Source organism: Salarias fasciatus, assembly GCF_902148845.1.
Source record: "Salarias fasciatus chromosome 7 unlocalized genomic scaffold, fSalaFa1.1 super_scaffold_4, whole genome shotgun sequence".
Classification (NCBI taxonomy): Eukaryota; Metazoa; Chordata; class Actinopteri; order Blenniiformes; family Blenniidae; genus Salarias; species Salarias fasciatus.
In genome coordinates this window covers 25,150,025-25,173,906 of record NW_021941229.1, presented here as the reverse complement: position 1 = coordinate 25,173,906, position 23,882 = coordinate 25,150,025, and the positions used below count along the sequence as shown (strand labels likewise).

General features: G+C 46.0%; 1 protein-coding gene across 1 annotated transcript in view; it reads left to right on the top strand.

The window, feature by feature from the left end:
* myo18b (myosin XVIIIB) overlaps positions 1–22,683 on the top strand; it is a 46,953-nt gene extending 24,270 nt beyond the window's left edge. Inside the window, exons 22-42 of the mRNA XM_030084424.1 lie at positions 3,467–3,610; positions 4,081–4,170; positions 4,270–4,389; positions 4,579–4,687; positions 5,649–5,773; positions 5,856–6,010; positions 7,005–7,128; positions 8,261–8,461; positions 8,962–9,072; positions 9,986–10,090; positions 12,923–13,084; positions 13,171–13,284; positions 14,628–14,744; positions 14,859–14,942; positions 15,135–15,272; positions 15,358–15,543; positions 18,747–18,880; positions 18,968–19,009; positions 21,162–21,326; positions 21,397–22,320; positions 22,577–22,683. Of these exons, the coding sequence (XP_029940284.1) occupies positions 3,467–3,610; positions 4,081–4,170; positions 4,270–4,389; positions 4,579–4,687; positions 5,649–5,773; positions 5,856–6,010; positions 7,005–7,128; positions 8,261–8,461; positions 8,962–9,072; positions 9,986–10,090; positions 12,923–13,084; positions 13,171–13,284; positions 14,628–14,744; positions 14,859–14,942; positions 15,135–15,272; positions 15,358–15,543; positions 18,747–18,880; positions 18,968–19,009; positions 21,162–21,326; positions 21,397–22,315 (3,345 nt within the window). The 3' untranslated portion in view covers positions 22,316–22,320; positions 22,577–22,683. The remainder of the gene's footprint in view (positions 1–3,466; positions 3,611–4,080; positions 4,171–4,269; positions 4,390–4,578; positions 4,688–5,648; positions 5,774–5,855; positions 6,011–7,004; positions 7,129–8,260; positions 8,462–8,961; positions 9,073–9,985; positions 10,091–12,922; positions 13,085–13,170; positions 13,285–14,627; positions 14,745–14,858; positions 14,943–15,134; positions 15,273–15,357; positions 15,544–18,746; positions 18,881–18,967; positions 19,010–21,161; positions 21,327–21,396; positions 22,321–22,576) is intronic.
* The last annotated feature ends 1,199 nt before the right edge of the window (positions 22,684–23,882 follow it).

Here is a 23,882-nt window from a genome sequence, read left to right as displayed (position 1 = left end):
TGGAGTTTTTAGCATGTCCCACCCACTAACATGCAGCTGTTATCATCTCTTATCTACGAACATGGAGTTGTTAGCATCTCCCATCCATTAACATGTAGATATTAGCATCTGTCATACACAAACATGAAGGTGTTAGCATCTCTCATCCACTAACATTTAGCTGTTAGCACTGAAATTTAGGTAATCGGGAACCTTGTCAGTACATAAACATTTATTTTCATGACTTGACCTCATTTTCTGTTGTAAATTTGCTTTTAATTTGAAGGAATTTTGGGCTTTTATTTTGGAAAGGTAGTACACGCTGTCATAATCACCGGCTAACACATCGTACTCCATAAACATCCATTTTCATGACTGTACTTCATTTTCTGTTGTGAACGGGCCTTTCTTTTGCAGGAATTCTTTGCTTTTATTTTGGAAAGGTAGTACATGCAACTCCGGTTTTTTTGACACCTGGACCTTATTTATAGGTGTGTGCCTGCTCATATACTCACTCACACAGACATCGTGCAGCTTGGAGTCCTTCAGAAGTTATTTAGATCCAACCGATTCAGCGGGGGCCACGGCAATGGAGCTGCAGTGCGGGAAGCTCCATTGCCGTGGCCCCCGCTGAATCGGTTGGATCTGAATAACTTCTGAAGGACTCCGATAGTGACTCTTTACACCGCTGAAACTCTGAAAGAAGGATGAATTTGTTGTAAACAAGCTTGAATACTATGTTTTAGGCCTTCAGAGATATATATGACATGACTGAAAAATAGCATCATATGTACACTTTAATGACAGCTGCTGTCGACTGCACTGCATGCCCATATATGGTCAGTAGTGGGCTTCCTGTGTGATTTAGGTTATTGGTGTCAATGGGTGATTTTTAGATCTCGATGAGATGAACACATGAGCAATTGGTTTTATCTCTCTACGACATTCCTACGGACTGTAGTGGCCATTTTTTCCAAAAATGTGACTTTTATTTTGAAGGGCTGATAAAATCCACACCGTGTGACTTTTGACAAAGTTTGAAACATCGTTTGTAGAGAAGCTTCTCCTCTATCAGGCCGCATTACTTTGACGTCTCTACGACAAACGGTCTTGGACAAGATAATTTTTAAATGAGGAGTGATTTTTACTTTGAAAGGGAAATAGCGTACTTCCTGTAGGATTTAGGTAATGCATGTCAATGGATGATTTTTAGATCTTCATAAGACAAACATATGAGCAATTGGTTTGATCTCTCTACGACATTCCTATGGGCAGTAGCGACCGCTTTATTAAAAAATGTGACTTTTATTTTGAAAGGGAAATAACGGACTTCCTGTTGGATTTTGGTTTTCGGTGTCAATTGGTCATTTTTAGATCTCTGTGAGACTAACGCATGACCATTGGTTTTATCTCTCTCGGGCTTTTCTTTGGGCCGTGGCGACCATTGTAGTCTTTCAAGTGGATTTTAAGACTTTTAGCTTTAAGGGTTAACAGCATCCACACCATGAGACTTTTGAAAAAGTTTTTAACAATATCGGAAGAGAAACTTGTCCTCTATTGTTTCACGCCACTCTGACGTCTCTACGACAAACGGTCTCGGAGCAGATAATTTTTAAATGAGGAGTGATTTTTTACTTTGAAAGGGAAATAGCGGACTTCCTGTTGGATTTAGGTCTTTTTTGTCAATGAGAGATTTGTAGACCTCGACGAGACGAATGTGGGAATAATTGGTTTGATCTCTCTACAACATTCCTATTGGCCGTAGCGACCCTTTTTTCAAAAATGTGAGTTTTATTTTGAAAGGCTAATAAAATGTAAACCGTGTGACTTTTGAAAAAGTTGTTTACACCTCTTGTAGAGACACTTCTCCTCTATCAGAGCGCGCTACTCTGACATCTCTACAATAAATGGTGTTGTAAAAAAGCTGCGTGAAGCTTTTACTTTGAAAGGTAATTGGCGGACTTCCTGTTGGATTTAGGTCAAGGGTGTCAATGGTTGATTTTTAGATCTTAATGAGTTGAACATGTCAGCAATTGGTTTTATCTCTCTACGACATTCCTACTTGACAGGGGTGCAGTATTTACTGTGTCTCGGTTGTGCTAGTTGAAGGTGCTAGTTTGTAGGTGGCGCTAGAGAGCAGATGGGGTTAATTTTTTTATTTTATAAAATTTTTCGCGAGTCTGGATGTGCCTGCCAAATTTGGTGAGTTTTCGTGCATGTTTAGGGGGTCAAATTTGCCGTCGAACATGCGGGATGTATAATAATAATAATAATAATAATAATAATAATAAGAAACGAACGAAGAACAATAGAGTCCTTGCCCTCCGGGCAAGGTGGCCTCAGTTGAGGCCACCTCGCCCTCGGGCTCGGACCCTAATAATAGGGGAAACAAACGGACGAAGAACAATAGAGTCCTTGCCCTACGGGCAAGGTGGCCTCAGTTGAGGCCACCTCGCCCTCGGGCTCGGTCCCTAATTACATTTTTAAGGATAAGTTTATGGTGAATGAAACAAAAACTAAGTTCACTAAAAATGGTTAAAATTGTTAAAACTACGAAAACAAGTTAAAGTGATCAAGCTGCTCAATCCAATGAAATGACAAAAAAAAAAAAAAATTAAAAAAAAAATGTTAAAATAGGGATAGATTATAAAAAACAGTCAAATAGAATTGAGACCACCACAAAATGTTATCGGAACAAAATAGCTAAGAATGTTAACATTGCTAGAAACAGACCAAAAATAACAGCAAAGATATTGAATATACAATATGGATAAAAGTAGCTAAACTTGCTAAAAACAGTTAAATAGGTCAAAACAGATAAATAGAATTGAAACTTGTTAAAAACTGCAACAACTGCTTAATATAAAATTGTAAAAGCCTAAACCTGGTAAGTATTCTAAAAAACTTTTGAAATGTCTAAAAGCAGCTACACAGAAAATGTTTTCTCATGCTAAAAATGGCTAAACATACTGAAAACAGCTACACATGCTAAAAACAATTAAACTTAGTAAAAACTGTCAAACTGGCAATAAAAAAGCAAAACTTAATAATTAGGGTTAAAAGCGAAACACAAAAAGGCTAAACATACCAAAACAGTTAAACTAGCTAAATGCTATAGAGATAACCGAAAATAGTTAAATAGAAAACAAACATGCTATAAATGGCTAATCATGCTAAAAACAGCTACAAATGCAAAAACATAAAAACAATTAACAAAACTGGTAAAATAGTTAAAAACTGCTAAAAATGTTTAAAGAAGTAAAAAAACAACTAAACAAAAAGGCTAAAAATGCTAAAAACAGCTAAATGATCCTCAAAACAATTAAATTTGCTAAAAACTGATTAACGTACTAAAATGTTTTCAAATAGGTAAAACTGCCAAACAAAAAAATTGTTCAACTTCACAAAAACGACTAAAATAGCTATAAAAGTGCTACAAACAGTTAAAGTTGCTGTGTGCGTGCGCGTGCTGCGTGCGTGCGTGCAGGTGCAGCAGATGGCCGTCCGGTGTCTGCAGAGGAACCTGCGCGCTCTGAGGATGGTGTCCGGCTGGAGCTGGTGGAAGCTGTTCTGCAGGATCCGGCCGATGCTCGACGTCAACATGGACAACGAGCGGCTCCGAGCGAAAGAGGTTCAGCAACACTCCAGACTCCGCTCAGAACAAGGAAGTTTAACCAGCCCACCAGCTCCAGGGCCTTTGGAGATCCAGCCTGAATTTACACGAGATCTGTTGACCTTAGTCTGTTATGGTTCCTGATGAAATGTGGATACAGGTTTAGTTCAGCGTTAGCATTAGCATCATGAATAGTAAATTCAGGCTTAAGCTAATGTGAATGTGGCGTTTGTAGATTCAGTCTAGCGCCTGTATCGGCGTCACTAATAGACGGATGTGGCTTTGATCCACTTTAAAACTCACTGTGAACAGTTTTAAACCAAGATTAGCCTCAGCAGATAATAATGATAATGTGTTCGCAGTTTCAGCCGACCATTAGCACTTTAGCGTTAGAGGGAAAACTTCTTTGCTAGTTAGAACTTGGTGACTCAGTGTGTGTGTGTGTGTGTTTGTGTGTGTGTGTGTGTGTGTGTGTGTGTGTGTGTCAGGATGAGATTTCAGCTCTGAGACGACGTCTGGAGAAGTCGGAGAAAGAAAGAAATGAGCTCAGACAGACCACTGACAGTCTGGAGACCAAGGTGAGGACACAGACACCCACACACACACACACACACACACAGACACCCACACACACACGCACACACACACTCTCACGCTGATCCGTTGCTGTTGAGCAGCTCACGGCAGTGACCTCGGAGCTGAGTGATGAGCGTTTCCGTGGCGACGCGGTGGGCCAGGCTCTGGACGTGGAGCGGGCCGAGAGGCTCCGGCTCAGCCGAGACAACAAAGACCTGCAGGTACGGCGCCGCCGCCCCGACGGCGACTCGCCGAGTCACTCCTTCACTCCGTGACTCACTCTGTCACTCCATCATCCTGTCACTCCGCCACTCCTTCACTTCAGTGACTCACTCCATCACCCTGTGACTCACCCCGTCACTCGCCCCTCCCCTCCCTGACACTCAAACCTCCTCCTCACTCCTCCGCAGGCTCGCCTGGACCAGCTGAAGGTCGCCATGGAGACGGTGGAGAAGCAACTGGAGGAGGAGAAGCAGAGAGCCGAGGAGGCGACCGGGAGTCAGAGAGGAGCAGCCACAGGTAGACACAGGAGGAGGAGGACTCACAACACCGTCACACACAAACTTTAGTTGTCATGACAACACAGTGACACGGATCAGATCTGTGTTGTCGGTTCAGATCTGTTGGAATCTTTTCATCAGAATCTTTGAAAGCTGAGGTTGAGATGATCGTCCTCCTTCATCCCCTCTCCTCTGGATTACTGAAACAGTCTTTTCGCTTGTTGAACTCTGGCATTTTCTGGATGGATAAACTCCAGCTGTTAAAAAAGTGTCACCAAGAGAGAAAAAAAGCAAAACACTTTAGGTTTTCTTTTTTGTGTGTCCACATTGATGATCTTTAGCTTTATCTTTAAAAGAGAAAATGAGTGAAACTGTTGAAAAATGACAAAAGAAAAAAAAATGTATATATATATATATATATATATATATATATATATATATATGTTTATATTTGACAACAGCTAAAATTACTAACTTGGATTAAAAAGAAAACTTTTTGAAGGTTGAGCCTTTCCCTCACCCTTTTAAGACGTGTGTTAAAACTGTCCAGTTTAAATGATGGCTGCACACATTTATTGTCATTCCAACATGCTCAGTTATATCACATAGATCACGCTCTGATAATTCCAAATGAAAGAATTTTAAATATGAAAATCAACACAACTGATTCAGATAATTCACAAAAAAAAAATGCAGTGAATAACTGATTGACACAGGAGTCATGGAGAAACAACCACAGTCAGACGTACATGAGACAGAACCAGCGTCGTTATAACTGATCTGGTTATCGACAACGTCAAGTTCACCTGATATCATGCAGAACTGTTTAAAAGTCTTTTGACAGGGTGAGTCGCTAAACACGGATGCAGAAGCAGCTTTGAGCAGAAAATAGGAGGGAAAAGAAAAGTTAGTGTCGTGAAGTTGGTAGAAATGACAAAGTGACCCAGAGGACGGCCGCTGACGGAGTCGCCGGCCCGCAGAGAGCGAGCTGGCCATGCAGCTGGAGTGCTGCCAGACCGAGGTGGAGTTCCTGCGCCGGCGGCTGAAGCAGACGGAGGAGAAGGTGGAGGCGGAGCGGCAGATGCGACAGCAGCTCGACGCCAAGGTGAGGCCGGGCGCCACCGAGGCTCCGCAGGGAGATCGCATGTCTGACACCGACAGAGCCGTGTGTGTGTGTGTGTGTGTAGGTGGCCTCGCTGCAGGCCCAGCTGGAGCAGTCCCGGAGGAGCGCCACCGAGCTGAAACGCCACTGCCGCCGTGTGACCTCTGACCTGCAGGACGCCCGGGTCCTCACCGACAGCCTGCAGAGCCGCATGCACGAGCTGGAGCGCAAACAGAGGAGGTTCGCTTTTCTCACTTCCTGTTTCTGCTTCCTGTTTGCCACTTCTTATTGCTCCTTCTGTTTTACCACTTCTTGTTTACCACTGTATTCTATCCTGTTCCATCTTCCTGCTTCCTCTCTATAACTTCCTGTCCCACTTCCTGTTCCAACACTTTGTGTTAACATTTTGTTTCCACTTCTGGTTAACCACTTCCTGTTCCTACTTCCTGCCTCCCCTGACAACACATTTTTCCATCTCATGATTCAACTTCCTGTCACCACGTCCCATTAACCATCCCTGTTATCACTTCCTGTTCCCTCTTCATGTTCCAGCTGTCTCTTAGCACTTCCTGTTAGTGCTTCCTTTTATTGCACCGCCTGTTTAAATATCCTGTTACCACTTTCTGTTTACCACCTGGAATTACTGCTTCCTGCTTAACATTTCCCATTACAACTTCCTGTTTAACCCCTCCCATTACCATTTATTGGTAATGGTGGGGACTACTTCCTGTCACCAATTCCTGTTTACAGAAAAAAAACATTGTAAAACATTTTATTTCTTCTTGTCATCACTTCTTTTTCCCATTTCCTATTTCCCCACTTCCTCTTTTCCACTTCTTTTTCGCATTTTCTGTTACCACTTCCTGTTTCCATTTCTTGTTCACCACTTCCTGTTTCCTACTTCCAGTTGCATTTCTTGTTTTGCACTTCCTGTTTCAACTCATTTTTTTCACTCTTCCTGTTACTACTTCCTGTTGCATTTCCTGGTCCCACTTCCCATTCCACTTCTTCTTTCACACTTCCTGTTTCCACTTCTTTTTTCATATGTCCTGCTACAATTCCTGTTTCCGCTTCCTGTTTATCACCTCCAGCATGTATATGATCTGCACACGTTTACTTGTGTTGCCATAGTAACTATTTGAACGGAATGTTTTCTTTTCTGAGGTGTTCTGCTGCCTCGATGAGCACTGGTTAGCCTAACCCCGCCCCCCCCGCCCCCCCGGTCTGTGCTCAGGTTTGACGGCGAGCTGACTCAGGCTCTGGAGGAGGCCGATAGCGAGCGGGAGCAGAAGGACAAGGCCCAGCTGGAGAGCACGGCTCTGGGATTTGAACTCTACACCCTGAGGAACAGCCTGCAGGTCTGGATCCGACGGGACGCCACTGAGAGATAAAGTCACGAAGGAGCTCTGACTCCGCCTCTCCCTGCAGAGCTTTAGCTTTAGCATTAGCATTAGCCGAGGCTTCCGTTTCAACATTTACTATTTCCCTGAATTCCTGTTTACCTGAGGAGGAGGAGGAGCCCCGCATCCGCAGGGTCCAAACCTGGAGAGCAGTCAGCTGGTTCAGACGGTCCTCCGTCCATCCATCCATCCATCCATCCATCCATCCATCCATCCATCCAACCATCCATCCATCACATCATCCATCCATCCATCCATCCATCCATCCATCCATCCATGCATCCATCCATCCATCCAACCAACTATTCATCCACCCATACATCCATCCTTCCATCCATCCATACATCATCCATACATCCATCATCCATCCACCCATCCATCCAATCATCCATCCATCCATCCATCCATCCATGCATCCATCCATCCATCCAACCAACTATTCATCCACCCATACATCCATCCTTCATCCATCCATCCTTCCATCCATCCATCCATCCATCCATCCATCCATGCATCCTTCCATCTTCCATCCATCCATCCATCCAATCATTCATTCATCCATCCATCTTCCATCGATCCATCCATTGATTCATTCATTCATCCACCCATCCATCACCCATCCAGCTATCTTCCATCCATCCATTCATTCATCCATCTTCCATCCGCCCATCCATGCATCCATTCAGTCATCCATCCAACCATCTTCCACCCATCCATCCATCTTTCAGCCATCTTCCAGTCATCCATCCATCTTCCATCTCTCCATCTATCCGTCTATTCACCCATCTTCTATCGTCCATCCATCCATCCTTCCATCCACCTTCTACTTATCCATCCACCAATCCATCCATCCATCCATCCAGCCATCTTCCATCCATCCTTCTATTCATCTATTCATCCAATCATTCATTCATCCATTCATCTTCCAGCCATCTTCCAGTCATCCATCCATCCATCCATCCATCCATCAGTTTTATGTGATCATAAACCTTCCAAATCGTCTTCAGGTTAATTTTCTTAACCCGGCTCTGACGGTGTAGCGTCAGCCCTGGGATTTGAACCGTGACCCGTCCTGGGCGTGTTTTTGCAGGAGAGCCAGTCGGAGGTGGGCCGCCTGCAGAAGCAGAAGGACGAGCTGTGCGCTCAGATCCGGGACCTCAGCCTGCCGGTGGACCTGGCCACGGACTCGCTGCCCGACCTGAAGAAGCAGCTGCGGCTGGTGGAGAGCCAGTCCGGCGAGCGGCTGGAGGAGATCGGCCGGCTGAAGGCCAGGATCCAGCAGCAGGAGCAGGTCCGGGCGCCGCAGAGGAACGCTGCTCCGCTCCGGGGCTGAGCTCAGGCCAGATTTATGCTGTTTTCATCTGGCATCTCGCCAGTTTCCACCATGTTCTTCCAGCAGGATTCAGGCTCGGATCGCGCTAGTTTAGGATTACTAGTTTTTCTCTTGTTTTGATTTGGTTTTAATGTTAATTTTAGGCTACAGTCAGGACTTCATGGTTAGTCTGGTCTGGTATCAGGGTGTTTTTTTTTCCCTAGTTTTAAATGGTTTTAAGACCATTTGATGCTAATTTTGATGCTACAGTCAGGACTAGTTTGTAGTAATTTTCGACTTGTTTTGGTGGGTTTATATTGAGTCCCTCTTTGTAGCGGTTTGAGGCTTTTATCTGGACTGTACCGGACTGGATTTACAGTGTTGCAGTTAAAATCGCGCTACTTTTCCTAATGCTGAGTGGATCTTGCAGCTCGGAGTCGTTTCCGCCGTTGTTCACTGAGACCTGCCCCCTCCCACAGGTTCACATGAGGTTTGAGATGGAGCTGGAGAGGATGAAGCAGATCCACCAGAAGGAGCTGGAGGACAAAGACGAGGAGCTGGAGGACGTCCACAAGTCCTCCCAGAGACGGGTGCGTGTCTTCACATTTATTACAGTCACTCAAACCCACAAGTCTGAGCAGAAGAACACCAGCTCTCCTCACTGATGAGCCACTCCGCTCATTTTGTTGTTTTCCTGCGCTCTCATGCAGCCGAGTCGGTGTTATATCACGTCTCCTCAGTCTAGTTACGTCAGTGGTGTCAAACGTGGGGCCTGCGGGCCCAAACCAGGGTCCAGTACAGCCAGTCAGACGAGCTGTCAAAGCTCATTTAACTGTTTTTAACTTTTCATCGTGGTTATTAGCAGTTGTATTGTTGTTTTTTTTACATTTTATTTAACCTGTTTTAACATTTTCTCATTCTTCTTTTTTTTTTTTTTTGGCAATTTTAGCCATTTTATTTATTTTACAGTTTTTTTTCCTTTTAACATTTTGTAGTGGTTTCAGCTATTAGCTATTTTTAGTACTGAGATCAGTACTTTACCTATTTAGATTTTTGACTTTATCTTGTAGTTTTAGCTATTTCAAACATTTTTAGCAATTTGTTTTTGTCTGTTTAGCAATTTTTTGCTGTCTTGCCTGTTTTCCTTTAATCTTTTCTCGTGATTTTTTGCTGATTCAGCCACTTTTCACCATTTTAGTTGTTTATAAGGTAAAAAACCGTTTCAAAAAGCCATAATAAAGCCGTTGTGATCATTTTTCCTGATCACTAATCAATGCAGATCCTCACACTGATCAAGTCCTGATCTTTGTCCACTGGCTGGTGAAAAACGTGGGGTTTGATTGGTTGAGAGGCGTCCTGAACTTCTTCAAGCTTCTTCCTCCAGGCTGAACGTTTCACGTCAAAGATTTGTCCATCTTCAGTTTATTTCCACTGAGGAGGAGGATGATGATGATGAGGAGGAGGAGGCTGACCGTCTCCTGGTCTGTCCTTGTGTCTGTGCAGCTGAGGCAGCTGGAGATGCAGTTGGAGCAGGAGTACGAGGAGAAACAGATGGTGATCCATGAGAAGCATGACCTGGAGGGACTCATCGCCACTCTGTGTGACCAGGTAAACCACAGCGAGCAGCTACATGCTAACCTGTGCTACATATAGATGAATTCCTCACTTTTTTGAGGTCCTTTGACCACGTCCCACAAGCTGGATTAACCACAGCTTTTCGACAGTTGTGATGAGGAGAACGGAGCTCGTGAACCGTCTCGTGTTTTGCTTCCAAACTTCCAGGTGAAATAATGCACATGAGCTTGGAAGCTAGCATCACGGCTACAGAAACACAAAGTCTCCCCTGCTGTTTCCGATGTTCCAGATGTGTTGCTTTGACAGCTGTTTCTCTTTAGGAGGTTTTATCCATTTATGAACTTGGTGATTCGCCTTCAGACTCTTTGGAGAAGGATGCTCGCTGATGCTAGTTTTACTTTTAGCTCAAATTAGCTTCAGGCTGAACTTAGAGGCCGGGTCAAGGACAGACCACGTTGCCGTGTTGTGACCAAAGATGAGCTGCAATAAAATTCTGACAGTGTTTGGAATTTGGGGCGATCTTGTACGTTTACATGTCATGTGTTTTGTTGGAAAATGACAGACTGTAGCAGTAAATGCTAACATGAAATACTAGTAGATGCTAAGAAGTACTTATTTAAAGCTCCCTTTGCAAAACTGTATCATTGTAACGTTTAAGACTCTTGATATTTTCTCTTTTATCAACCAGAACGTAAAGATTCAAACTAAGTTTCCAGCCTGAACCTCATCAAGTCATTAATATGTACCTTTACTGCTCCACATTTTAGTCTGTTTTATCTTCGGCTTCTCTTTTCACGTAATCCCAGAATGTCGACCCCTGACTTCAAATTAAAACCGACAGCGTCTCAGTGTGACAGGGACTACATTATTTTACAGTGTTTTAATTCAGAATCAAAGTTAAATCTCCTTTAAAAAGTTTAAAAACAACCTTGTAATCACCTGATTCCAAATGAAAGTGATTACTCCCAATGGGGTATTTTCACAGCTTCACTACTTCCTGAAAATAGCTGTGCACATTCATTTCCTGTCTTGCATTATTGGCCAAACTGATTAATCCAGGTGTGTCTTGTTTAGACTGCTGCAACAAGACACACCTGGATTAATCATTTTGGCCAATAATGCAAGACAGGAAATGAATGTGCACAGTTAATTTCAGGAAGTAGTGGAGCTGTGAAAATGGCCCATTTAGCATAAATCTGAATCAGATTTTAAAGCTGAATTAAATAATTGCTCTATCATGTAAACCTTCGTTCTGCTTTAACACACAGATTCCAAGATGGCCGCCCAAAGCGAGTGTTGGACTCGAGCTGAAACAATTTATTTAGTGGAGCCTCATAAGAAATGGATATAATGAAAAGAGAGGATGGATGGAAACATAAAAATACGGAGCGTATTAAAGCTGTAGCGTCAGAGTTAATTGAGAGGAAAGACACAGGAAGTGGAGTTTGTTTACTTGAGTTAAATAAAGTAGTAGTAGTATTTTTCTTCCTTCTTTATTGAAACGACCTCTGACCTGTTTCGACGGGTTTCTTTTATCCTCATCAGGAACTTTCTGGAAAGCTTTTTATAGTTCCACAGTTCCACTTTGAGGCCAAACTGTTTTCTCGTTGTTATTTTCTTGTGATTGGCAGTAAAGTTCTGACTGGTGGTCTCCACTTCCTGCTCTCTGGACCGTTCTGTGTTTTCTGACTGTCTTCGGCCGTGTGACGCCGGTTGGAGTCCGCGGCGCCACAGTTGGCCCGTGGGCCGCTAATTGCCCGAGCGTTGTCGCAGTTCGCCGTCATTGAGGATTAATGTTCTGGAGATGATGGATATTCTGCCGCCGCATTAGAAAAAGCACATAAAGCGCGGGGGCGGCGGCTAATTTAACACTCCGTCTCTGTCACTCCCGGGGTGTAATTGGGCTCCTGATCGGTGGCCAAGGACCTGGTGTGCGGCCAAGCTGGCAATAAGCTCCAGTCCAAGGCTTTAAAAGGGCTTCAGCCTGAGGAATAATTAAAAAAAAAAGAAAACCTGCCCTCAAATTACAGAGTGAAACGGATGGAGGGCCGTTAGGATACTTGCTTTTCAATTTATATGTGGATACATTAAAAGATGGCAGCACTACTGCAAAATAATGGACACTGGAGAGGAAAGATCATGTAAATCACACAAAAAAAGAGAGAGAGAAGCTAAAACTGATGGATTTCTAGAATAATTTGAAATGTTTTGCACTTTTCAAGACTTCTGATGAACTACAGTATCAATAAGACTGTTGCCAATTTTGCACACGAAACACAAATGTTAAAAAGTCATTTACATTTTTTTAGTGACCAGCCTTTAGAGTTTGAATACTTTTTTTGAATGTCTCTGTGTTTGCTCTATAAAAAAATCACATCCCAGTGAATCATTTCCTGTTTTTTCTTTTTTTCTGAGAATGACACGAACTGACCGATCTGGTTTAAATGTTACAAGTTGAGTTAAGAAGCTGACCTTGGAAATAGTTTGAAGTTGTTGCAGAACTTATCTCTTCTATCAGTCTGTTTTGATAATCGGTAAACTTGGCCTCGCTTTGCCACTCTTGTCATTTTCCCACTTTACTAGTAATACGTAGGGCAGACCTGGACAACCTGCAGCCCATGAGCCAAATGGAACCGTGATACAAGAAAGAATAAAAAGAAAACCAGACAATTAGTAGTTCTTGGTGTGGAAATGATGAAACACTAGATTAGTGGAACTGTATTTGCTAAAAATGACATTTTAAGTGTCCTTGTGTCCGAGAATTGTCCCGGCTTTTCTTCTTAAACAGTCGGCGCCATCCTCACTCTGCTGTGTTTCACCAGTGTTTGACAAAACATTAACAGTGTGCGGCATGGCCTCCTCCAGGTGGGTCACAGAGACTTCGACGTGGAGAAGAAGCTGAGGAGGGATCTGAAAAGGACTCACGCCCTGCTGGCCGACGCCCAGCTGCTCCTCGCCACCCTGGACAGCTCGGGGCAAACGGCGCCCAACGGCAGCAAGGAGCAGATCGAGAGGCTGCACTTCCAGGTAGGGTGGCGACCTCCGCCTGCTCCCCGCCGTGACCTCCCCGCCCCCGCTGGGTCCGACGTGTCGGGTCTGTGATCTCCCGTCAGCTGGAGGAGAGCGAGGCGACTCGACTGGAGGCCGAGAGCATCCAGAGCACGCTGTCGCAGGAGCTGGAGAACACTCAGATCGAACTGGAAAACGTCTGCAAGCAGAAGAGTGTGGTGAGCCTTCGTTCATGGAGGATGCCGAGACCTGGAGGCAGAGCAGAGAGAAAATGATCCGCAGGAGATGAGTTCAGATCTCTAGCAGGAGAATCAAGGCTGTCAGACCAACATGTTCTAGTCTCATGGAAGTTTAAACTTTATCTTATTGTTTGGTTTTGTTCTGTCCCTGCAGTACAGTGAGGAGAGGAACTACCTCCTCAACTACTTATTTCATCCACATTAAGCTGCTCAACCATCCATGTACCGACCTACCTAATTACTGACCGACTATCCTACCGACTGACCAACCGACCCACCCAGCCGCCCCGCCCCATGCTCAACCCCCCACCAACCTACCTAATTACTGATTGACTTCAAACCATACAACCACCTGTTTATCTACCTACTGACCTGCTAATCTAATTACAGATCAACTTTTGTACAGAACCACCCAGCCGCCCTGCCCCATTTCTCCACTGCCTACCAACCAACCAACCTGCCTACCTATCTACTTACTTACTAACCTACCAACTCACTAGCCCACCTACGTACTTTTCCCTACTTTCATACCTATCTGCCTACTTACCTAGCCACTTTTCTAACAACCTGCTTATCTATTTACCTACCTCCCTACCTACCTTCTTACCTACCTACCTATTTACATACACACTCTACTGACTTGCCTACCTACTTATCTACCTACCTGCTTGTCTACCTACCTACCTGTCTATGTACCTATCTACTTACTCACCTACCAATCCACCTACTTACTTACTTACCTACCTACTTTGTTACTTATCTACCGGCCTACCAACTTATCTGCCAACCTACTTACCTACCTTCTTACGTATTTACTTACTGACTTACCTATCTACCTACCTACCTACCCACCTTCTCACTTACCTACCTATTTATGTACCTTCTTGCCTACCTACTTACCTAACTACCTACCTTCTTACCTACCTGACTTACCTACCTATCTACTTACTCACCTACCACCATACTGACTTACCTACCTTCTTACTTCCCTACATAGCTACTTACTTATCTACCTACCTACTTACCTTCTTACCTCCTTACTTACCTAAATAACCTACTTACCTACCTTAATGACTTACCCACCTACTTACCTAATTACCTTCTTACTTACCTTCTTACTTACTTACCTACCTTCCTAGTTACATACTTACTTAGCTATCTACCTACCCCCCAGCCTACCTACCTACCTTAAAGTTCATCTAGAATAAAGATGGTTGAACCACTGGGTCACTTCCTGAACATGTTCTCTCTCCATCGTCTTGCTCTTGGAGCGCTCGAGTTGGCGCTCTGACGTCTTGAACCGGTTGTGACGGTTGGTGCAGGTGGACGAGCAGTTGGCGCTGCTGCAGCACGAGAAGGCGGACCTGATGAAGAGGCTGGAGGAAGACCAGGAGGACCTGAACGAGCTCATGAAGAAGCACAAGGCGCTCATCGCACAGGTGCCGCCGCTGCCGCCGCCGCCTCTTCTCCCGCTCTTCCTTTCTCGCCTCATTTGACGGCTTGACGGCGCCGAATGTAAACCGGGACCTCTGTCACCTTTCTGTCCTCCCCAGTCCTCCAGCGACATTTCCCAGATCAGAGAGCTGCAGGCCGAGCTGGAGGAGGCCAAGAAGCAGAAACACTCGCTGCAAGAGGAGGTAACCTGCGTCAGATAATCAGGGGTTTATGAGCCGGCTGTGAGGGGAGATGAGCTGCTAATGGATTTCTGGCTCGTTTACCCTCCCTCTCTCCTGTTTTAGTGGAACTCTGAGCCTCCGCCGCTACCCTAAAAACAATATGTGCTCATATACTGGCTCCACTAAACGGCCTCACCGCGCTCCTCTTTGCAGCTGCAGCAGAGCGTGTCCAGGGTGCAGTTCCTGGAGTCCTCCACCGTGGGGCGCAGCATCGTCAGTAAACAGGAGGCTCGAGTGTGTGACCTGGAGAATAAACTGGAGTTCCAGAGAGGCCAAGTCAAGAGGTTTGAGGTACGATCGCATCTTTTTTTTATTCTTTTCCTGCTTTGATGACTGATGGCGGTCGAGGCGAATCACCGCTGGCCGTCTGCTCCAGGTGCTGGTGCTGCGTTTGAGGGACAGCGTGGTGCGTTTAGGGGAGGAGCTGGAGCAGAGCGCCCAGGCGGAGGCCCGGGAGAAGGAGAACGCCCGCTACTTCCAGCAGCGTCTGCAGGACATGCGGCTGGAGATGGAGGAGCTGAGCCTGAGGGAGCAGGACAGCGGCCGCCGGCGCATGGAGCTGGTAGGACACGGTGGAGGCGCCACCACCCTGCTACACCCAATTCAACGGAATGCTGACATGAGAGCTGTAGTGCACACATAATCCAAACATAGTTGGTTGATTTTTGCATTTTGGTTCCGTATTTACTTTGGGATCAGGAGAAAAAAACTAAGATTTCTAAATAAATCCAGAAATCTTTTGGACCATGAACAGCTCAGAACCAGACTCAGAGGAGGAGGTTTGATAAATGTCATGAGTTCTGTTTGATCTGGATCAGTTTCCACCTCTAAATAAAGCAGGACGGACGGAGAAACAGAGACATTCCGTCACTTTTCCACGGTAAACAGATTCCCTCCTCTTTACCTGAGCAGCTATAAATAGACCCGGCAGACGTAACACGTATCCGAGCTGCGAGACGGCGGCGCCCGGTTTGGTTTGGTTTTGTTTTGTTTTTTTTTCCTTCTTGTCGTAAAGCAGAGAGACGATGCCGCCTGCTCTTCCTCCAGGCACGTCGCACTTCACTCCTCCTCTCTGCTCATTAAGCGCAGCAGCAGCTGCTCTGTTCTGCGATCACAGCCATGGATTCACACACACACACTCCCAGGATCACGGCATGTTGTCAAGCCGGAGTCCAGGCTTCACTGTCGTCATGGTGACCTACAGGACCAGAGAACACCACACACAACACAAACACACACACCTGACAACCTGGGAAAAGAACATGCAAACTCACAATGGAAAACAAAACTACTACGAGAAAGAGACATAATTTTATTTTTAAAATCTTCCTTTAATTTACTGTTTAATTTAAAAAAAATTTTTAACTTTGACAAAAACTTTTTGTAAGTTTTGTACATTTTTACATTTTGACTGAGATCACTACAATTCCATGTGGACGGACTTAAAATCAGGCTTTTTATTGCCGTTCCTCAGTCTTTCTCGATCAGACTTTTCTCATTTTATTCTGTCCTAAAACATCTAAAACGTATTTGCTTTGTCACTTTTCAACTTTACCTGGACTTCACAATATTTTGTGTAGATTTTTTTTTCTTTAAATTACTAACATTTCAAGGTCAGTTCTGATCAAGTTTAATTATTTTAATTAAATATATTCTCATATAACAAAAACTAATTTTCTTCATTGCGGCTGATTGCAGATAGACTTTTTTTTCTCAAAATAGGTTGTTACATTCTAACATAAAAAAAAAAAAAACATAATTCCTATTTTAATATATGTTTCATCAGTTTCCTTTCAGTTAGAATTCTCCTGATCAGCTGTGATCAGTGCTGATATCGTCGTGTCGGATCAAACAGTAACTCTGCTGCAGGTGATTCTGACTCGGCTTCCTGTGGATGGAGCAGCTGTCTGAGTGCAGGGCGAGGAATGAAAGACTCGTCAGGGTTAATAAACTCTGAGTTTTTTTACTCCCTGGAGATTTTTCCTCAGAGTTCCAGACTCCGCCGCCGTCTTCTTCTGCTTCTTCTTCTCGCCGCACATTTCTGTGACCTCTGAGCCGAGCTGCGGAAAAGAGACGGAGCTTCAATAATTATTCAGTTATTAGCACAAAGCAACACACACACACACACACACACACACACACACACACACACACACACACACACACACACACACACACACACACACACACACGCCTCCTCCTCCTCTCCATCTCCTCCTTAACGTCATCCCTCCCTCATCCTGCTTCTCTCTCTCTGACTGTGATTAATCCTCATTGTCTCTTCAAGGTTATGAGCACACACACGCACACACACACACACACACACACACACACACACACACACACACACTCTCCCTCATACACGCTTATATGTCTCTATGACAACCGCTGCTCCCACACCCGTCTCCTCAAAGCCAACGGAGCCAATAACTTTGAAAGCCTAGAAGCCTTTTCTCTGTGTGTGTGTGTGTGTGTGTGTGTGTGTGTGTGTGTGTGTGTGTGTGTGTGTGTGTGTGTGTGTGTGTGTGATTGTGAGGATCTAAATCTGTTTACACACTGGTATTGTGGCGTTTCCGTCCTCCCGGCGTGTTCTGAGGTGAGCGGAGGACGGTCCAGGCTCTGGTTCAGTCACAAAAACAAATGAAAAAAAAAATCAATGGCAGTCAGCTTAATGTCTTCAGAAGCTGTGAAACACCAATGTGTGTGTGTTTACTGTCCATTGTGGGGACATTTCCTCCACGCTGACCTTCTGGAGACCAGATCAAAGCTTTCTGTTTGAGGTGAAGTTCAGGAGCCAGTGTTGGACTGTGACCGTGTGATTCCTCCTCGGTGTGGAGACTCGCGGAGAACATTGATTTTATTTTAAGTAAGCCAAGTATTCCAAGCTGGCACAAGCTCTCTTGAAAACGTTGTTGTGTGAACGGGGCCAAACATGTTTTAAGGTCAAGGTCAGGTGGAGTTTTAGAGTGAATGCACTCTGAGTCCACCTCAATCAGTTCAGACTGAGTTCAGGTCCGGACGGGACTGAGACTCCAGACCGGCGGGACTGAATGTGACTCTGAGCAAACATCAAGTGTGTAGTGGGGTTTTTTTTCTCTCAACATCTTTTGGAAACATTTCATGGCCACGAGGTTCTTCATGTCTGTCAGTGTTTCATTTAAAAATGAGCACTACTGTCGAGAACTTTGGATTTTGCTCTTTCAGAATTTTCTCTTGATCTTAAATTTGTTTAAACATGATTTTTACAAGCTACTTCTTTTTCTCTGCGACACTTTTTCCTCGTAATCTTTCTCAGCATTTGTATTTCTCAGTATTTGGGCCTCATGGCGCCCCAGGTCTTATTTACACCCTTTGAGGACATCACATTAATTCAGCAGTCTTATTCTGAAATACAGAAATATATCTGCATGTCTTCACCTTGACATGTGATGAGTGGACTTTATTTTTGTCTTCGTCAGGACAGAAAGTCGATAGAAACGTCCCCAGATGTTAGGAAAACACGACACATGTGTGTGTGTGTACCTGCTTGTTTTCATGACATTATGGGGACCTAAAGCCGTTTCCGTCACTTTGTGAGGACTAGTGTGTTTTATCAAGATGAAACAATCATTTCCTGGTAAAATCATTTCAGTTTTACATGAAAACTTGTTTCAAATGCAGGAGATAAATGAACATGAATGTATATGTGTGTGTGTGTGTGTGTGTGTGTGTGTGTGTGTGTGTGTGTGTGTGCGCGTGTGGTGACCTCCTGACCTCGTCCTGCAGGAGATGCAGGTGGAGGAGCTCAGCGCCGTGCGGCAGACGCTGCAGGCCGACCTGGAGACGTCCATCCGCCGCATCGTGGACCTGCAGGCCGCCCTGGAGGAGGTGGAGTCCAGCGACGAGAGCGACTCGGAGAGGTGAGCGCCGCCGCCGGCGCCGTAACCTGACACCATCTGCTCTCTTGGTGCAAACTCAACCTTTCACCGCTCTGCCCTTCACTGCAGCGTGCAAACTGCTGTGGAGTCCCTGACTCGAAAGAAGGACCTGTAAGACCCCCAGCCAGCGCGCTAGTGTGTGTGTGTGTGTGTGTGTGTGTGTGTGTGTGTGTGTGTGTGTGTGTGTGTGTGTGTGTGTGTGTGTGTGGGCGGCTGCCTTCAAAACATTGAGCTGAACATAAGAGAGACTGTGGTTCTTCTAATGAGTAAATGCGATCCGTACCGCGGTGCACGACGCCATTGGCTCCCCCGGCTTGGGTCTAATTGCCCGATGTGAATATCTGAGCAGACATAACAAGCTGCTGAAGTGGTGCTTGAAGTGCTCGACTAAACGAGACAGGCAAGGAGTACGGCATGTTTTATTTAAGCTCGGAGGCCGTAATTCTCTCACAATGCTAATGAAATGTTTGGGAAGTGTTTGGTTTAATGCGCTCTGCTGCTGCTGAGGCATCGTGAAGAGAGAAGGAAACAACAAAAACACTGAAGACGCCATGATTTAACCCTCTCAGAGCTGATCAGTTAGACATTAGAGGCTTTTTAATTACAGTATTTTCCACACAATAAGTCACATCAGTTAAAAAAAAACTCTTCATGAAGAGAAAAAAAAACCTTATTCTCCCATCCTAACTGCAGCGTTTATCCTCCTCCAGCAGCTGCTCTTCTGAAACCATCAGTGAATTTGTCAGATCAAGTCGTAATCTAGATTGTTCTCCGGTGCTGCAGCAGCTTTCTGTTGCTGCACAGCGACACCTGCTGGCTCCAGAGGGTACGTTCACTGTCTCTGGTCTGTAAGTCACACCAGCAGCTGAACAACTCAACAGGTCCTGAGAACACAGCAGTGAGAGAAATCATTGAATAAAACATTTTTATTCATTCTAGTTTTGAAAATTTCCAATGCTGAAAATACAATTGTGGTTTCCTTAAAAAAAAAAATAAATAAATAAAATAAAAAATTGGACTGACGCTAACATTAGCTTAGCATTGTGGTCGTAGTTAAGACCTGGATTTCTTTGGTGATCCATAAATCCAGTTTCATGCTTCACATCTTACAGCCTGCTGCAGGTTTTAGCTTCTTTCTTCATGGAGATTTGATGTGTCTGGACTGGGACCAGGACCAGGAGAGTCTGGACTGGGAGTCAAGACACTCTGAGGCCGCCATTGTCATTGTTGTTATTGTGTACTGAGGTACACACTTTTCAGAAGAACTATTCACTACGGTCGTGGTGCACATGTGTGGCAGCAGTCTCTCTCTCTTTTTTTGTCTTTTTAACCTGTCCTGTCCAGCATGGAAGCAGCAGAATGGAGTTTGGCTGCTGTTATGTGCTCGACAGATTTGCTTTTCCAAGAGGAGCTTAAAGTATAAAGCTCCTCTTGTTTACATGCTTTCTTTATTTATTCAGTTTATTTTGAGTACTGATACATGATATTGTTGGACCTGACAGGGGGACAGAGAGACAGGTATAGAGACAGAAAGTGAAGGAAACAAACAAGTGAACAGAAAGTGAAGGAAACAAACAAGTGAACAGACAAGCAAACAACAACAAAGAAAGAGTGGAGAGAAGGAAGTGAACACAGAGATATGACGGTCTTCAATTAATATCGACACTCCAGAGGAGCGGATACTGCTCCTGCATAACGATATGACAGAGGGCGTCCTACTGACTGCTATTGGAGAACATAGCTGGTAGTGATCTGGGGCGTGAGGCTGAGGGTCCAGGTGTCAAATTACACCAGAGCATCAGTAGAGGCCTATTACAGATGGCCATTAGTGTAACAGCCCACAGGACAACAAGGTGGCTGAGTCCACATGCAGAATATTAGGAGTGATTAAAGATCAGCGGGATCATGCAAATGTGACAGTGATCATGCATATATGACCTCTGACCTCTGAGAAGACCAGAAGCAGGCCAGAGAGGCCCTCAGGGCCCAGATAACCGGCGGCCATCTGATGACTAGGTGTAATTAAAACTGAGAGGCGAGCCACCAAAGAACGCAGTGAATGAGGCCACTTAGATGACCGGGTCCTGACTGAACCCTTCTCTCTGGCTTGCAGTGGAAACGTCGGCTGGTTGGTAGAAATGTGTGTAATGAGGCCTGCATGCTGTCAGTGCATCATCAGCAGCAGGAGGGGGGAGGTGGAGGGTGGGGGTGGGGGGTGGAGGTTGGGGAGGAGGTGCTCAGTTGTTGGTTCTCGCCCCTGCAGCGACTCTGTGTCCAGCGTCGGCTCGGTCGGGACGGAGGACGTGGGGGAGGGGATCCGGACCTGGCTGGGGGTCCCCAGAGGAGGGTCTCGTGGCGGCGGCTCTACCTACAGCGGCCACGGGGGGCGCCAGTCCGTCACCGACACCATGAGCACCTACAGCTTCCGGTGAGTCTGAGTCAGCCTCCTGTTCGGCGCCGCCCGCTGGTCAAACCGACGGTGTTTCCTGTCCGGACAGGTCCTGTGTGGACGACGACGGGTCGGAGGCGGGCGCAGGCGGCAGGGGTCCGTCCCGAGCTCCGTCCTCCTCCGCCCTGTCCGAGCTGCTGGACGGACTCCGGAAGCGCCGCGCCGGCGGCGACACGGCAGCAGACGGGGCGGGCAGCACCGTGTCTCTGCCGATCTACCAGACCACGGCGGCCTCCGCCCTCCGGCGTCGAGCCTCCGCCATGTCTCTGAGCCCGGAGGACGCCCAGGAGCCGCGGCCCGGCCCCAGCATCCTCAAGCCGTCCTCGCCGCTGCTGCCACGCGCCACCAGCTCCCGCTCCGTCGCCGACTCCGCCTCCGGGGTCAAACTGTCCCGCTTCAGCTCCAGCGACTCGGTGGCTTCGCTGCCGTCGCTGCCGCGCCTCTCCTCCCTGTCGTCCTCCGCCGCCGCTCGCCACAACCCGCCGTCCCTGTCCATCCCGGAGGAGGATCCGGACGAGCCGCCGCGCTCCCTGACCACGTCCTTCCGGCGCTCCCCGCTGGCGCCGCGGCGCTGCATGCTGGGCAGCCTGGTGGCGGAGGACGGGGGCGAGGGCTCCCTGGGGTCGGAGCCGCTGGTCTTCCAGAACCGCCGTCTGAACGACGACGCGGCGTCCGACATCCTGCCCGCCATCCGGAGGGCCCAGTCCACCAGCAGCCTGGCGGGCTCGGCGCGGGGCGGCCGCCGGGCGCTCAGCGTGCACTTCGGAGAGCTGCCGCCGTCCACGCGCAGCAGGCGGGGCTCCGACACCGAGTCGTCCAGCTCGGGGGGGTCGGCTGGGAGCTCGCAGGGCGGCGGGCCGCGGCGGAGGCTGGACCGGCCGCAGGGGGAGCGGCTGGAGGCGGAGGGCAGCGAGGGCGGAGACGTGGCCTCCGTCATGAAGCGGTACCTGAAGAAGGACGTGGACTGAAGCAGGTCAGGACGCTTCACCTCTTCAACACCTTCACTTCCTTCAGTCGCTCCTTTTACTTTGAGTTACAGAAAATAAACCTGAATCAGGAGGAAAGGTTTCAGATTCTGGTTCTGACTTGTGTTCAGACCTCCCGGTTCCACCGCTGTGTTTTTAGCTCCTCTGAGGTGTTTGATAGAAACAGGCTCAGACCTGCAGCCTGCCTGCTTCTCCACTTCCTGTTCCATCCTGACCGCCTGTCTGTATTTTCGTCTCCGCCAGCCTCCAGCTGAGAGCTCCCGCCTGCAGGAGACCCGGTCCACCTCGTCCAGCCTCGTTCAGCTCGCTTTTCAAACCAAATCTGTTTGTACAGGAATAAAAAACTCTTCCATTATTACTGCAGTCTGTTTTCTGTCTGTGTGGCGTGTTTCTCTTTTCATTTAAAGCCTCAAAACAAGTTCAAGAGAGAAAAAAACTACAAAAGCATGTTTGGCTTTTTTAATTTTAAATGAAGATTGAGCAGAGAAAAAAGGAGTCTCAGTTTCTGATCTGCTTCTTTATAAATCTTTACTTTTTCCCTGAACTGATGAAACCTTTTTCAGTTTTTTTTAATGTCCTTCAGACACTTTGTTTAATGAAATGTATTGAAATCTCGAGTCTTTGTAATTCCTGAGATCTGTAAATGTTAACTTTGCTCCACACTTTGTTCCAGAACTGATAATATTCAAATGTTTTATTCACCTCAAAAATCTTTTGCTTCAAATTCACTTTTTTAAATCTCATTTCATTTTGATAAATGTGGTTTAAGCTCTTTTTTTCCATTTTAAGGTTATTTTTGTGTGTCTTACACTCAAAATCCAATTTCCGCTATTTAAGTTTCAACATTTTCAAACATGACAATTTTTTCTCAGGGTAACATCATGTAAATTTGAATATGTTGTATTTTAACAGACAAATGGGAAATTTCAGGAAGTAAATGGTGACGTGGAGAGAGAAATATCCACAGTGCTTCACTTTTTCTACATTTTCTCATGTTACAGCCTTATTTTAATTAAATTCTCCACACACTTCACTATGTCAACCAGTCTGTTTTAAATGTTTACAAATCATTTGAAAATGATTTACTGATTTACATGAAGTTTCGAGTGTAAGCTCCTCGTTTTTGCGTTTTAATTTCAGAAAAGTTTCGCGACTCCACAGTAATGTCTTGAAAACATCTGTCTCCATGGAAACGGGAAGAACCAGGAGAATCTGGACTGGAATCAAGACCAGTCGTGACAGACTCTAGGAGAAGATTTTAGTTGTCCCTCTACTGAGCATGTGCAGAACGCCTGTTTCCGTCGCCTGTGTTGTGCAGGAGCAGCAGCACCAATTTTGAAAAGTCGCGTTTCCCTCCATTTCCGTGCAGACGGAGTCGAAGCATTTTCCAGACGTTCGCCTTGGGGATCAGTTTTCAATAAGTTTTCAGTGGTTTCTTTTTCAGCCTCTGTGGTTCCCTCTCCTCTGCTCTGATCACTGGTCTCCACCCTGTGGTTCTCCGCCCAGATGTGGGTCACCTGTGCCTGATTGTGTGATTGCAGTCTGCTGC